The sequence below is a fragment of the Cavia porcellus genome, unplaced genomic scaffold (assembly GCF_034190915.1).
Source record: "Cavia porcellus strain 051 isolate PalLab524CR breed Dunkin Hartley unplaced genomic scaffold, mCavPor4.1 scaffold_20, whole genome shotgun sequence".
Taxonomy (NCBI): Eukaryota; Metazoa; Chordata; class Mammalia; order Rodentia; family Caviidae; genus Cavia; species Cavia porcellus.
The window spans coordinates 56,950,949-56,966,272 of NW_026947503.1; the positions used below are offsets into that span (position 1 = coordinate 56,950,949).

The window sequence follows — 15,324 nt, forward strand, 5'->3', positions numbered from 1 at the left end:
TTTAGGGAGCACAGCAGTGCAGCTGCAGAGCTGGGGATCCCCAGAGCTTTCGTGGGGAGGGAAGAGTTAGCTGGCAGCCCTGCCCAGGACATCTGTCCTTGCTCACTCTCAATCTCCCAGTGTGGGGATCAAGGGTGGCTCTTGATGGGACAGAATGGGGTGCTAAGTGCCCTCCATCAGCAACCCCAGCACAAGCATGCATGCAACAGAGCAGCTTTCCTGCAGCAGCTCTGCTGATGAGGGCTGGGCTTGCAGAAAGCTGAGCATTATCTGGAATCACAAATCACTGAAAACCTTAAGCTGAGAAACATGCTCCAAGGCTCTTAATTATACTGGCTTAGGACAAAGCAGCAAAGTAAACGTTTCATGTGCCTAAATTATTTTTATGTTTGAAGGTAAAATTAAAGAGATGTTTCAGTCATTAATGTCTCACCGAGTTTCAATAGTTTGCATAGTAAACTCCTCGGCAATGGAAAATAAGCACACCAACAGCCTGATCTGTGACGGGCTCTGCAAAAACATGGAGCTCAAAAATAGTGCAGCTGAGGCAGTGTTTTTATTGTGCAGCTATTTTTTCCAGACTTTAATGTTAGTGCTTTATCTTCAAGATGCTGTGAAAAGGTTCTTCGGAGTTTTTAAGCAATTCAGTAGATATGTATGTGAGTGGAAACGGCACAGCACAGCAATGCCCAAATACAAAGCGTGGGAGCCCTCAGTGGTGACAAAGTACCTGAGATTGGCTGGTCTCTATGGGATACTGAATGACATGAGGAGATCCTTCAGGAAGCGGGAGCTGCATTGCATTCATCACAGCACACAAACTAGAAATAAAGTCACCTTCGGGAGATGGCACTGCACCCTACATTCTGGGGATTGTGCCTTACACGGGTGTGATGTCATCCAGGCCTCAAGTAATTTTCAAGATTGCAGCCTGGATTCTGTGCCAGGCACATAGTGTACGGATATTGCTTCTCAAAAATCCCGAGGTGCGCCTTACTATCAGTAACAAGTTAAATTCCCAGCACAGCACGAGAGTTTTCCACCCTCCCAGGATCCTTCTTGATGACTCAGCATACTGACGTCCAGCCATGTTGGATGGACCAGCCTTGGCTACAACCTGCTGCCCTGCACTGCCGAGTGCCTGGGTTTCCCTGAGTTCTGGAAAAATGGGCATCTCTCCTCCTGTGCCCATTCTTAAGGGTACCCCCCACTCCCAGCCTTCTAAGGGACTGCACAACTCGCATTCACCCAGCACCCAGCTTACTCTTATTCCCAGCCACCTGCTGCTCAGATGGAAGCGTTTGCCTGTTTCTCCAGTCCCCGCTGCTTTGCAGGACAGAAGCCTCCTTTACAGAGCCCAGAAATGTGGCCTTGCACATGGGAAGGGCTCAAAGGCATGTATAAGACCCAACCGAAGACAGAAACATAAAACATAAGGCAGTGGGTCATGGCCAGCAAGGGCTACCTGCAGTTCAGTACTTGGGGAGGGGAGAAGAGGAAAAGCATTTTGGTCAGAGGAAGCTAGATCTTGAACAGATGCTCTGGGCTCTAAACTTACTTTCCAGACTCTTCCAAACATTGGAAATAATTTAATCCAAACTCTTCAGAGGTCACCTACCAAGAGGTCCCCAGTTCAGCTCACTACCAACTGTAACGTTATTTCCTGCTACTTGGGTCCTGCTTTGATACCTACGCTGAGCTTCACAGTTGGCCCCCTTTCCAGAAGAACCATGTCTTCAGGTGAGCCGTGGGACTTGATTTGGTAAGAGAGGTAGCCGCCATATGAGGTAACCTAAAATTGAATCAACAGCATTGACAGCATCAAGCATTAATTAATTATTAAACCAAAGAATTTAACCCATAACAATTCTAGGATATTTAGGCCACTGGTTTCTTATTTAAACTGAGACTCTTGGGTTTTATCTAGCAGTCCCAAAACAAAACTCTAAAAATAAAATTTTAGAAGTTCCCCTGGAAGCATGAGACTATTGTACTGAATTTCACTGAGCACTGAGGCCAGGACTGACTTCTCCAATAGGGAAGCGGACCAGCTCTAAGTGCCACATAAGCCTAGGGTCACGCTGATGACATGGATGTGAATGGCCATAGTTTTCTGACAGCTCCTTCACCTCTGTACTTGACCCCTCTCTGCTTTGATGTAGAAACTAATCAAGAAAAAAGGAGTAACAAAGGATGGAAGTCAGAGACAAGAGGGTTTCAGGTTAGAACAAAGTACTCTTCCAGGAAAATAAAAGTGACTTGGAGCAGTGGAAAAGCAGCCACTTGTCTGGTCCCGGTCCACAGCAGCTCCTCCTGGGATTTGCAGATTAACAATGTCTCGTGGAGTTGTGTTCTCAAATCTGGAAATATTCCAGGTAATGTCCTAACTCATCTTTTGCAAGTAAATACTGCCTTTCTGATGGGCTATAATTTCAAAAAATATGCTCCCAAATTCCTTGACACTGCCTTCTACAGAAAGTAGAGCTGAATTCCCCTCCCTTGAACATGGCTGGACTAAGGACTCCCTTCTAACCAGGTAACAATAGAATAATGCAGGAGTGAGACTATGTCGTTTCCTGTATTAGGTCATAAAAAGATGGTGGCTTCTGTCTGGAGTTGTTTTGCTTATTCTCTCTTTCTCTCTGTCTATATGATCTGTTGCCTTGGGGGAGCTTGACTGCCATGTCATGAGGGCACTCAGGTAGCCCAGGAGGATCTCGAGTGAGGAGGACCTGAAGTGTCAGCCAACAACAAACAAGGAACAGGAACCTGCTAATGAGGTGAACGGACTTGGAAGCAGATCTTCCAGTCCCAGTGACCACAGCTCTGGGTGACACCGTGACCACAACCTCAGCGGAGACTCTGGCCCATTGTCTCCTGGAACCCTGATCCATGGAACTGTGCAGCATAATAGTTTGTTGACTGTACTGCAAAGTATTTGGGGGCAATTCGTAACAGGTCACAGCACATAAAGAGGAATATGAAAGGGACAGCTGGGTCACAGGAGAGAGCCAACACTTCTCTACACTCAGGCATCAAAAGTCATAGGCCTTTAATGGAAGACAGAACTGAAGACCTTGAGCCAGGAAGACCCTAAAAGTCATACTCCATGTGAAATTATGGCACCACCCAAGCTGGGGCCTGTGAAAGCCACCCTTTCTCAAAACCTCTCCCCTGCCAAGCTCAAAGCATGTGTCACACAAAGCCTGCATTTCTGTCCTCATAAAGTGAGTAGAGTGGGCTGAGTTCTTGAATAATAATTCAAGCAGCAAAGGAAGAGCGGCTCATTTATTAGCTCCCTGAGGAGCGTGTAAGTAAACACACGTGACCATGCTCATGAGACCGAGCCTGCCACAGGTTTGCGTTTCTTTAATAAGCTCATGAGTCACTTTCCAGCCTTTGTTTCCTGACAAGAAGCCTTTCTTCTGCTCTGTAACAAAGAATTCTCAGGTTTGGCATTTAAAAGCCTCCCTTGGGGGAGCTTGGCTGCCATGTCATGAGGACACTCAGGTAGCCCAGGAGGACCTCGAGTGAGGAGGACCTGAAGTATCAGCCAACAACAAGCAAGGAACAGGAGCCTGCTAACAAGGTGAACAGACTGGGAAGCAGATCCTCCATACCCTTAAAAGTCCCATTTGCAACAGACATTATATAAATGGCTCTATATCTTTCTAGAGGAATATTCTTTAGCAGTCTAAAAACTGAGAAAAACACTACTTGATTTCTTTTGCTGGGGTGCTCGTGCATGAGGGGCATACAAAGTGCTAACTCAGTCTCTGACCAGAGGTAAGCAGGGGATCCTCTAAATTTTGGCTTACTTCATTCTTTTTCTTTTCTCTTTCTTTCTTTCTTGTTTGCTTTTTTACCATGTGGTACTGGGCTTTGAGCCCAGGGCCTTGTGCATGCGAGACAAATGTTCTACCACTAAGCTACACTCCCTGCCCTTTTTATTTTTTATTGTGACACAAGGTCTCGTTAAGTCTACCAGGCTGGCCAGGAACTTGGGATTTTTCCTGCCTCAGCCTTCAGAGTACCTGGAATTGCAGGTGTGTGTCAATGTGCTCAGCTTTAACCTCATTTCCTAAACATCTTCCTGATACTTGCTTCCAGAGCCCCTGTCAATATTGATCACACAGTCACAGAGGAGGCCCAAAGAGGGCTCAGAAGAATAGACTGTCATTACCCTGTCCCCCAGGTAGCTTGCAGGTGCAACCCAGTATGCACTGTGGATGTCCGACATCGTCTGGATATCTGTAGCCACACTGGAGCTGAACCAGAGGTACTTGGTGTGGATGGGGAAACCATCAGCTGTCTCCAGGTACCAGCCATTCATATCTGTAAACTGGAAACAAAAGCAAGACATAAGCAGGTGTGCTAAGCCTTCTGGGTGAAGGCAGCATCTCATCACAGGAAGGGCTGTGGAGTGGCTGCTAGCTTCAGAGGCTTCTGTGTGTCTTTGGAAGTGGGAGGTGGGTTGTACCCAGGGCCCCGCATACCCAAAGCATGTGGTTTACCACTGGGCTATACCCCTGGCCCTGAGTGTCTGTCCTTGAGCCCCCCTGGCCTGTCATGACCAAGGCCTTACCCTCCAATGCTCCTGTTTCACCCAAAGTGACCAGGGGCTTTCAGTGGCAGTGAAAAGACACATGTGAGATTTACCTTTGTACCCCAGACCACAACTGGGTCCTTAACATTTAGGATTTGTTCAACAAGGGTTTGAACAATAAATAAGTGTATGAATAATAACTAGAATGGCGGGTACATTTAAAAAGTGAGCTCCCTAGAGAGAAAAACCAATGTATAATACCATGGCCTGCTGTCATTATTTTTCTCTAAATGGAGTATCAAAGTTACATATGTTTCTGGTCACAAAAGAAGCCTGTTTCGTTTTGAGGGAAGAGAAGAGAACTGACAAGGCCTAGTTTAGGAAAAATGCTTCCTGGCTCCCTGAGGGGTATAGAGAGGAGGCTTCAGGGAAGATTTACAAACTAATTTTCTTTACATTTCCAGTCTGTACCTCTTTTAAGGGATAGGCAGTAAAAGAGACAAAATAATTCTCCTTGGATGCTTGTCGGTTCTAGGACATTATTCACACAAAGAAAGCAAGCATGAGACTGCCTGTTCCTGGAATAAGGAAGTTAACAAAAGTTTTAATTTTATGAAGTTAATTTCAAAAGTAGGCCCTAAAATGTGTTAAATAGGGGAGGCGGAAAGGCAGACAGGAAGAAGAAAAGAGAACAGAAGGATGGGATCTTGTACCATCGCAGAAGACACCTCTTCCACCTTATCTTCTAAAACCGTGGATCCCCACAGTGATGAGTGTCATTTTGTATGTTAATGAGGTGGCTGGTCATGACCACCAGAAAGTTTCAGAATAGGAACCAGTGGCCAGAAAGACCAAGACATGATTAGAAGCTGAAACTCTCAGTCCCATCTCAACCTCTGGAGAGAGGGGACAGACCCAAGACTGAGTTATGAACCAATGGCTGATGATTTCATGATAGGATCTCCATAAACCTTAAAAGGCTATTTGGGGAGCATACAGGTGTTGGGGGTGAGGGTGGCACACCCCAGCTGTATCAGGACAGAAGCGCCTATGCTACGGACTCTCTGGACATCACCCTGAGCACCTATGCATCTGTATCCTTTATAATAAACTGATAATACCAAGTAAAGTGCTTCCCTGAGTTCTGTTAGCCAGTGTAGCAAAGCTCCAGCCCTGAAGAAGGAACGGTGAGAATTCTTGATTTATAACCACATTGCTCAAAAATAGGAGAGGTCCAGCACTTGCATTTGGCATTTGAAGTGGGGGCAGTCCTGTGGGCCTGACCCCATAACCTGTGGCCCCAATACTACCTCTAGGGAGAACGTGGACAGAATCAATGTCTAAGACATCTGAAGAGGAGACTGGAGAGTTTCTTGGAGGGAAACATTCTAAACACTTGGTGCCAGACATGTGGGGAAGACAAAAACAGCTTCCTCTTAAGGGGAGAACAGCTGCTATAATTTTGGCCTTCACTGTCCCCACAAGGCCCATGTGGTAGACTTGACCCCCAGCTTATCATTAATGGGATGTGGTGGAACCTCTAAGAGATGGACCCTAATGGAAAGAAAGCAGGTTATAGGGGCAGCGTGCTCTTTTTTTTTTTTTTTTTTTTTTTTTTTTTGTCTTTTTCATTTTTATCGGTACCAGGGATCGAACTCACGACCGCCTGCTTGCAAGGCAGGTGCTTATGCCGCTGAGCTAAATCCCCAGCCAGGGCAGCGTGCTCTTGAGGACATATTGGGAGCCTAGCCCTTTCCTCTTCCACCTGTTCTAGTCCTAGCTACCACCACAAAGTGAGCACTCTCTCTCTGCCATACATCCCCACTATGACAAACTCCCCATTACAGGCTCCAGAGGTATGGAGCTAACAGACTCTGACCTGACATGAGCCAGTTAAACTTTTCTTCTTTTTAATTTGGTTACTTCAGGTATTTTGTTATGGTAACAGAATGTTGAATAGCGTAACAACAAACTCTATTCATTTAAAAAGTTTTTAAGGGATATCTATTAGGTCCCATTTTCTATCCTAGGAAAACTCACAATCTGATGATGGAAAAAGTTATTTTAACTTTTAAAGTGTAACTTTTTACGTGAAACATAGAACTTTTAAAACGAAATACAGAGTATGTCAGAGAGTGATAAATGTTGCAGAGAACCTAAGGGGAATAGCATGGAGTGATCTGTGTGAGATATTTTATAAGGAGTGGGGAGGAGGGCATGTGACATTTGATCAGAGACCTGATCATTCAAGAAACAATCACAAGGACATCTATGGGGGAAATGCTGCAGGCCAGGGAACAGGAAAGGCAACAATCTCTATCTCAACCACTCAGTATACAAAAAGCCCCAGAACATTTTGTGCCGATTTATTTCCTTCTTCATTCAGAATCAGACTAAACAAAATTCCCAAGACTCTAACTCTATGCATACCTCAGTGTGACAGTCCTGTGTCATCTTACAAAGATTAGTCGCTCCAAAACAGAAGCAATCAACACAGCCCTGGGGATTGTCTGATTCTAAATTGAACGAATTTTCTTGACACTCGTTACATTTTTTACCTTTCACATTTTCCTGTTGAAAAAAAAAACATGATGAAGGAGACACCATTCCTTCCAAAAGTTCCCTGGCTGCAAGTAACTGCACAGATTAAACAGTAATAGCAGTATGAGGGTTCACAAAGAGAAGAAACCAATTCACCCCACTCAGCGCCACCTGTGTGTCTGCTGGGAATGGAATCTACCTGTATCTGGCAGGACCCCTTGCAACAGAGAGGAAAACTTGGTATGCAGGGGACAGGGAAAGGCATTAGGGAATCTGTGAAGCTCTTGACATTTTAGTTTAGCATTTGCGTTGATTTTTCTGGAGAGGGTCTACCCTGAGATCAGACCCTCAAGGGGTCGGGGGTCTGTCCAGAAGATGAGAGGGGTTTCCTTCTATTTCTGGGAAGTGTGAGGAGGACTGTACAGTGCTACACATGTGATAGAGATCTGTGATGGGTCGGTCTCACTTCCCACATTTTCACTCACTGACTCAACACGAAGAACTTCTCCCGGGGTGGTGGTGGTGTCCCAAGCATGACATCATCTTACCTTACAGAAGCAAGCCCCAGTTTCCTTATCACACACTTTTGGCTCAGTCCCAGCATGGTTACAGTCACAGGGCTGGCACTCAGGAAACATGTAGTATCCATCAGCACAGTGGTCACACTGTCGCCCTGTGATGCTGGCAAACTTGCAGCTGTAGCCAAGCAAAACAAAATACCATTCATCATCTGTCTGCACACAGTCCCGAGGGTCCTCTGTGCTGGGGCCCAGGAGGTGCTGCATGAAGCCAGCTGAATGATACAGCAGCTGCCTGTGGGGTGCTTATATCCAAGGCGGAGGAGAGACACAGACAGAGGGGCTGACAGAAAGCAGCCAAAGACAACTATTGTGGGTAGCATGACCCCTGATCAGGCTCAGTGCTGGTGCTGGGGGTGAAGGACAGATTTGGAGCTGAGCCTGGAGGGCTCCTGCAGGTGGTCCATGAGTGGAAATGAGAAACACACACACACACACACACACACACACACACACACACACACACACGGGTTCAAAGGAGCAGCTGGTATTACAACCCAGGACAGTCACCACTTCACCAGGGAAGTTAGCTTCAAAGGGGGTTAGCCTCAAAGGACAGTGCAGGCAGTTGAGGTGGGCCAGATGTTCTGGACAGAGAACAGAGCCAGGAGAGCACCCAGCTCGTGCAGAGAACAGTGTGGTGCTGCTGGGCCAGAACACTACACAGGACTGCTGAACCATAGGTCTGCAGAGGAAGGTGCAAACTCTTACACAGCTGAGGGCTGGCCCCTGGCTCCTGCTGCAGAGCACAGAGGTAGAGATGGCTATCTCAGAGGCAGACTGGTCAGGGCTCTCACCCAGCACTGACATGCGAGGTTTACTATCTTTGCAACCTATCTGGATAATTGCAGAGAAGAGGTAATGCCTGCAAAATTTCAGCATGATGCCTGGCATGTGGTGGGCTCAGGCGGTATCTTGGAGGAGGAAAGGATGCGGGTGGACTTGTATGAAGGATGAAGATGAGGAGATGGACTCCAGCAGAGACACAGGGCTGAATGGGTTTCAAAATTGTTTTGTGGTGAGGTTATCGAGACTTGTATGACTGTGCATGACGGGAGAAAAAAGAGAAGGCAAGGAGGACCCCCAGGTTTCCGGCTCAGTGGTGGAGTGGATCCTGGGACCCTGTTAGGCGGGCAATGTAGGGAGGGAGACACGGCCTCGGGGAGGAGTGCAGCAGGCAGGAACCTGCTGGCACCAGAGCTCAGCAGAAAGCTCCGCTGGGGGCTAGAGTCACCATTAGCAGCAACCCAAGCATGGAGTGGACAAGAAAATGCCGAGCAGATGGAGAGTAGGGATCTGCAGCCGCTCTCAGGATGAGAGACGGAGGCAGAACCGTGTAAGCCTGCAGGGGTGCAGTCCTGGTGCAGTCTGCACCAACACCCACACATAGCCAGACAGAGGAGTTCACACCTGATGAGGAATAGCAAACTTGGAACAGGCAACCTAGCTGGAAGTCAGCTCTAAGGTCTATTACTTCTGGGATATGAGACATTGAGCAACCAGGTCTCCTCACCTGTGAACATGCAGACATTATTAATCCAGTGCCCACTTCATAGGATTGCTGTGAGGGTTACCAGGTGACACAGGTGAAAACCTTAGCATCATGCTACATATATTTCTGCAAGGATCTTTGTTGTGATCTTGGCTGGGGGAAGCAGATGACTGCCTCTTTATCGACCCAGCACACCTAAAAAGATGAAAGCCGCAAGACCTGCTGACAAGTTCAATGTCAGGTCAGTTTCTCCAGGCCCATCCACCCCCCTCACCCTCTTCCTTGGCTAAAACTGCAGAAACTGCTTTGTAAGGAAGAAAACATTCTCAAAGTCACACCCAAAGCGATCTAAGTGTAACGTGTAGAGTGAGCCACACCTAGAGCAGGGCAGGTATAAAGTGTAAATGCTCAGCTTGAAGGATTTGCTCTACAGCAGTGGACTGTAAACAAGACGTCTTGCAGGCTGAATAAACTACGGGCCATCACCTCAGAGAACCACTCCTGCTGTGTACACACACTTGCTCTTCTCACATATACATCATCTGTGTCACTGTGAGAGGGCTCCGGGGCCCAGGTGAATAACACCTATACTATTCTTGTGATTCTTAGACTAAATGTGATCAAGCAACTCAAAAACAGAACAGAAAAGAACAACAGAAAAATGGAGCCTGTTCTCAGATGACACTCTGTTTCAGGAGGGACACCAAGCATAGAACAAAGAACACTGGTGACCAAGAGATGGAAAGAAGAGAAGATAATTAAACCCTTCCAAGTAAACAGCAGTAGGAAGAGGAAGCTTAAAACAGAAGATTGGCTCAGGAGAGGACCTGAGCTACGATCTGATCTTCAGAGTCTTGGCCCACCGGTGAAGGATGTGTTTCCAGCTGGCAGTGGCACTGTTGGAAGCAGCAGCAACTTGAGGAAGTGATACCTTGTGGAGGGAGTAGGTCGTTGTTCCTTCATCTCAGGAGGGAAATAGCTTTTCCCTGCCACATGCTTCTGCTATGATGGGCAGCACTGCTACAGATCTAAAACCCACTGGGCCCAGTGACCATGGACTATATCCTCAGTGAGCCAAATCAATGTTTCCCCCTTTTTAGGTTGATTTTCTCAGGTATTTTGTCACAGGAATGGAAAGCTCACTTCGACTGACACAACTGACTTGGCCTGGCAATGAAGAAAAAGACAGTGGGCGTGGAGGGACAGGCATGAAATGCCAACCAGACACTCATCCCAAGGTCTGGCCCATGTCTTCTGGCAACACGAAGGATTTATGGTCCGAGGGTACGCACTTTAATGCTAGTACAATCTGGTATTTACTGGGTGTGGCTGAGTGCCCCTGAGCAAGGGATCTGCACCTGGACTTTGAAGGTGGAGACGCAGAGAGGAGCTTGTTTTTTGTTTTGTTCTGTTCAGAGTTTCTATGTGCTCACTTCACTGGAAAAGGAAGGAATGGGGAGTATGCAGTGGCGAGGCAGCTCTGAAGCTATGCGTGTGGGAGGGAAGCAGTCACTCCGTGTGCCATTCATTCCAGCTGATACGGTGGAAAAGAGGGGTGGAGAGGGTGCAACCACCCCAACCCTGCAGGGCCCGGCTCTGGGCCTCGAGGCATACAAGTGGCAGTTGGGAGACATCACAGAACTGATACCCACAACCTCAGTCACACAGTGTTTAGATCCTTGTGCTTCTGAATCCTGTACAAAAATCAGCAAGCAAAGGTGCTTTGGATAGTGCCATGACAACAGGGGAAAAAAGGAGACTTCCTCTTCAAAGTCTGGCTGAAAGTGATCTGATGTCAGCCTGACCTTGCACATTTCTCCAGGGAGACATTTTACTACCCATAAAAGCTGCCTATGCCACAAGAGCAAGAAGATTTCATTAGTTGCTGTTGCCTGGGGCTGCAGAATGGCCCATAAAGTCATCTCCAAGTCCATGGGCTTACACATTATGAAACAACATCTATCCGTGTGTGGGCACAGATGCATTGGGCTGAACTCCATCTTTCTGCTGTTAAATATTGTGGGTCCCTTCATAGTACATTCATATTAAAGTCCAGTTTTGTTGTGTTGTTTTTGGTAACAGGGATCAAACTCACAACCCAGTGCTTGTCAAGCAGGCGCTTGTGCCACTTAGCTATAGCCCAGGCCTCAAAGTTCAGTTTTAACTTAGAACCCAAGTCTACCTGGTCCATTTGCTTGTGCATTTGAAAATTATATACATCTTGGACACACACATTTCTATGTCGAGGGACACGCAAGGGAGAAGACGGAAGTCTAAGTCAACACTGACCTCAGCACATTGTGACTAAGGATACCGGACCTAGAAATATGGAAAGTCAAGTAACTGCGTCAAAGATGGGATGACTAAGCACCAAGTCTGCCCTAGGCAGGAAATGCTTAGAATCTTTTTGCTAGTGGAAGGCTTAGAGACTTCTTTGAGTCTTTCTTCTGATGCAAAAAGTGTTAGAGAAAGTGAGACTCAAATTAGGGTAGGTGGGGGCCAGATTGCCACAGAACAATGGCCTTCGATGAGTAGGCAATAGGGAACTGAGGAAGGTTCTTGAGCAAAGAATGGTATAGTGGATGTGGACTGATGTGGACCACGCCACCATGGCACCCTGCATACAATATAGCACTTGCTGCACTGCGCTGACATCTGTTAGTACAGGTTCCCCACTAGCTCCCAGACACACACGACTTCTGCCCATGGCTGAGAGATAAAATGTACTGATTCCTGCCAGAATTGAAGACAAATTCAAAGACAAACCAAAAACCTCACAAAGAACTGAGAGACATTTCATTCTCATTAAAACACATAGAGATGCCAAAAAATGTACAGCCATTATGGAAAATAATATGGAAGCTGCTCAAAAAGTTAAAAATAGAACTCCCAAATAATCTAGCAATTCCCCTCCTGGGGTACATAGCCAAAGGAAATGAAATTGGTAGATCAAAGAGAGAGATGTACTCCTGTGTTTACTGAAACACTATTCACCACAGCCAAGTTATGTATTCAATCTAATGCCCATCAATGGATGCACAAATAAGGAAAATGCAGTACATGTGCATGGTGGAATACTATTCAGCTATAAACAAAGACAAAATCTTGTCATTCTCAACCAACATGGAAGAACCTGGATGGCAAAGTGTTAAGAGAAATAAGCTGGGCATAGAAGGACAAGTACCATACGATCCCACTCACATGTAGAATTGAAAAAAGTTGATCAGGTAGAAGTTAAAAGTAGAACAGATTACCAGAGGCTAGAGAGAGTGGGGAGAAGGAGAGAGCAGTGGGAAGGAGTAGAGAGTCTGGTCAGTGGGTACAATGTTAGAGTAGGAGGAATAAATCCTCATGTGCTACTGCACAGCACAATGGGTATAGTTAACAACAATGATGCATTACACATCTCAAAATAGCCAGGAGAGACTTTGAATGTATTTACCATAAAGAAATTATAAAAATATAATATATATGCTAATTACTCTGATTTGATAATTATGGAATGTATACATGAATTAAAACACTACACTGTGCCCATGTGTACAATTATGTGTTAATAAAAATTTCAAAAGATGGTAAAAGATTAAAAAATCCACACATGAAAAAGATAAAATCACAAACATATGCATATATCAACACTGCTCCAGCTGTATACACTAATGATGCCATGTACATATTAGTAACAAAATTAAGGGGAAAGCAGAATTTAAAATCCTAGTATATTGTCCTCTTAGATTAAAGGAACAAAAAAAGTATGATTAAATAAGTAAACCAGGAAGAGGAAGGCCAAGTTAGGAGAGCATTAATATCACCTGAACACAGGTGACAAGAGGTGTTAGTCAAATACATCCATGGAAGGAAGGGTGACAATATATCCCTTGCCACCTGACTGGCTGGAGAGAAAATAAGCTTTCAGAGTTGGAGGACTAAGGAGAGGCTGTTGTCAGTAAGTAGAACTTTTTAAAAAACTGCAAGGTGAAATGGCATACTGGAGGAACTAAGGTCCCACTCCTGTTGATGTTTTCAGGTTGGGTAGAACGGCGTGACATGCTATGGTCCTGGAGTTAGGAATCTTCCAATCCATGAAACTGTTATTAGCTAGGCAAGGCTTGTTAAACATTCTCAGGATTTTTCCTAAAGTGAATGCTACAGTAAATCCACTTACCACATTCTTCCATCTTAAACTATTTAAACTATTTTCTATGCAGTGATGGAGAATGAACCTAGGGCCTTGTGCATGACAGGTAAGTGTTTTACCATGAGCTACATCCCCAGCCATTTTTATTCTATTTTCAGACAAGGTCTTGCTATGTTGCAGAGGCTAGTCTCTGATTTGTGATCCTCCAGTAGCAGGAAAGTGCATGCCACTGTGACTCATTTTATTTTAAACTTTTCTGGTAATTCTTTTTTCTCCCTCCCAATAGCATCACTGAGACACTGTGTGAAGTTCGGTTTGCAGGGATTCATTTTGTTGACCAAGTGTTTCTTTTCGAAAACTCTCCCCACTACTTCTCATACAGTGAATTCTCAAGCTCCCCTCCCTGCCTGAAAACTGCTCTGGTAGATCCCTCTGCCATCTGAGAGACAGGACGATCATCATGGAGATGGTTCAAAACTATGTCATGATAATGCGTAACTCCTTCTTCCCAGAAGCCCCTGTGGCTTCTTCCTCCCAAAAGTCTTTGCCGAAGCTCATGTGTGTAAAGATTAATCAGCTCACATCAGTACCCAGAGCCCTTCCCTCATCAGAGCCTTATCAGGCAGAGCCTGCCCTTTTGTCTGCAGACAGCCTCCTCTGTGGTGACTCCCTCCGTGCCCTCATTAAACTCTTTTCCTTTCTAGTTGTCTCCTCTCATTTAGTATTCTGTGCTGCTCTAGACTGAGTACAAACTCAGTCATGCTCCTTCTCCTCCACAGCTTTGCTTCTTCTGATTAAGCACAGATATACCTGGGGCCTAGCCCTGGTTTGTGGGTGACCAAGTTGACTCAGGCCAGACTCACACCTGGGTTTAAAGACCTGGAATATTCCATGACTCAAATTTTGCAATGCACTTCCTTACAAGGTCCTGGAAGCCAGGAGTAGTGAAGGGTTCTTCCTTAGAAAGCAAGCATCGTCAAGACAATGTTGAATCACATCCCCTACGAAAGGCATCTCGACGTTCTAACTCGCATCCCAGGGAGTGTGACTTTATGTGAAATACAGCCTTTGCAGTGTGATCGAGCTGTCATCCTGGAGTAAGGTGGGTCCTAAGCTGATATGACAGCCATCTTTTTAAGTGACAAGACACAGACACACAGAGAGACAGGAACACCATGTGAAGACAGAGCCAGAACTGCGCGCAACGACGGAGCGGAGACTGGAGGGATGTGGCTACGAGCCAAGGAACCGGAGGATTCCTGGTGACACAGAACTAAGAGCGAGGCACAGCACAGATTCCCTCAGAGCCTGCAGACAGAACCAGCCCTGCGGACTTCGGCCTCCCACCCTGAAAACTTACTGTTTCGAGACACCCATCCTGTGCCCGTGCATCCCAGCAGCCACAGACCAAGAAGGCAGCTGCAGTCACTGTGGCCGTCACCAGCAGCCACTGCTCCTTGTTTCTCACCCACATCCACACACTGTGTGTGGTGCAGGGTGCACAGTGGCCTTCCGCCTCCCATCACACACAACCCCAGGGCACACTCCTTTGTGGGTCCTGGGCTCTGCCTGTGGCTTCCTGCTGTGCAGCCTCTTCTGAGAGACCACATGCTGATTTCCACCCCTCCTGCCACTGTCCTGCCCTGATATGCTCAGAGCCAGGTCTGCTGAACACTGGCCTCTGGGCTCTGCTGGTTCAGATGCTTGTCACTCTGCGGGGGACAGCTTGGTGGCCAGGCTCCCCTGGAGCCTCCTGCCTCCCTGCCTCTTTCCACTTCCAAGCAAGTCTTGCTGTGGATCAGTTAGGGCAGCCGGGCCAGGTGCTCGGCTCTGCTCCCCACTGGAGCAAGGGCTGGAGACTGGACCAGAGACGGCAGAACTGGAGCTTGCTGCGCGGTACACGACGATGCTGCTCACTGCACTGCACACACACAGCTCTCCTCTGCTTGCATATGTGCCAGTGGCAGCATACTGGAGTAGGCAGGCAAGGCTGTTCGGCCCTGAGTCTGCAGGGATCCAGCACCTGGGC

At 46.7% G+C, this 15,324-nt stretch overlaps 1 protein-coding gene across 1 annotated transcript in view; it reads right to left on the reverse strand.

Annotated features, from left to right (window-relative positions):
- Lama3 (laminin subunit alpha 3) overlaps positions 1-15,324 on the reverse strand; it is a 227,656-nt gene that overhangs the window by 74,661 nt on the left and 137,671 nt on the right. Inside the window, exons 34-37 of the mRNA XM_063231837.1 lie at positions 7,636-7,783; positions 6,977-7,117; positions 4,184-4,342; positions 1,694-1,792 (exon numbers count right to left, since the gene is read on the reverse strand). Of these exons, the coding sequence (XP_063087907.1) occupies positions 1,694-1,792; positions 4,184-4,342; positions 6,977-7,117; positions 7,636-7,783 (547 nt within the window). The remainder of the gene's footprint in view (positions 1-1,693; positions 1,793-4,183; positions 4,343-6,976; positions 7,118-7,635; positions 7,784-15,324) is intronic.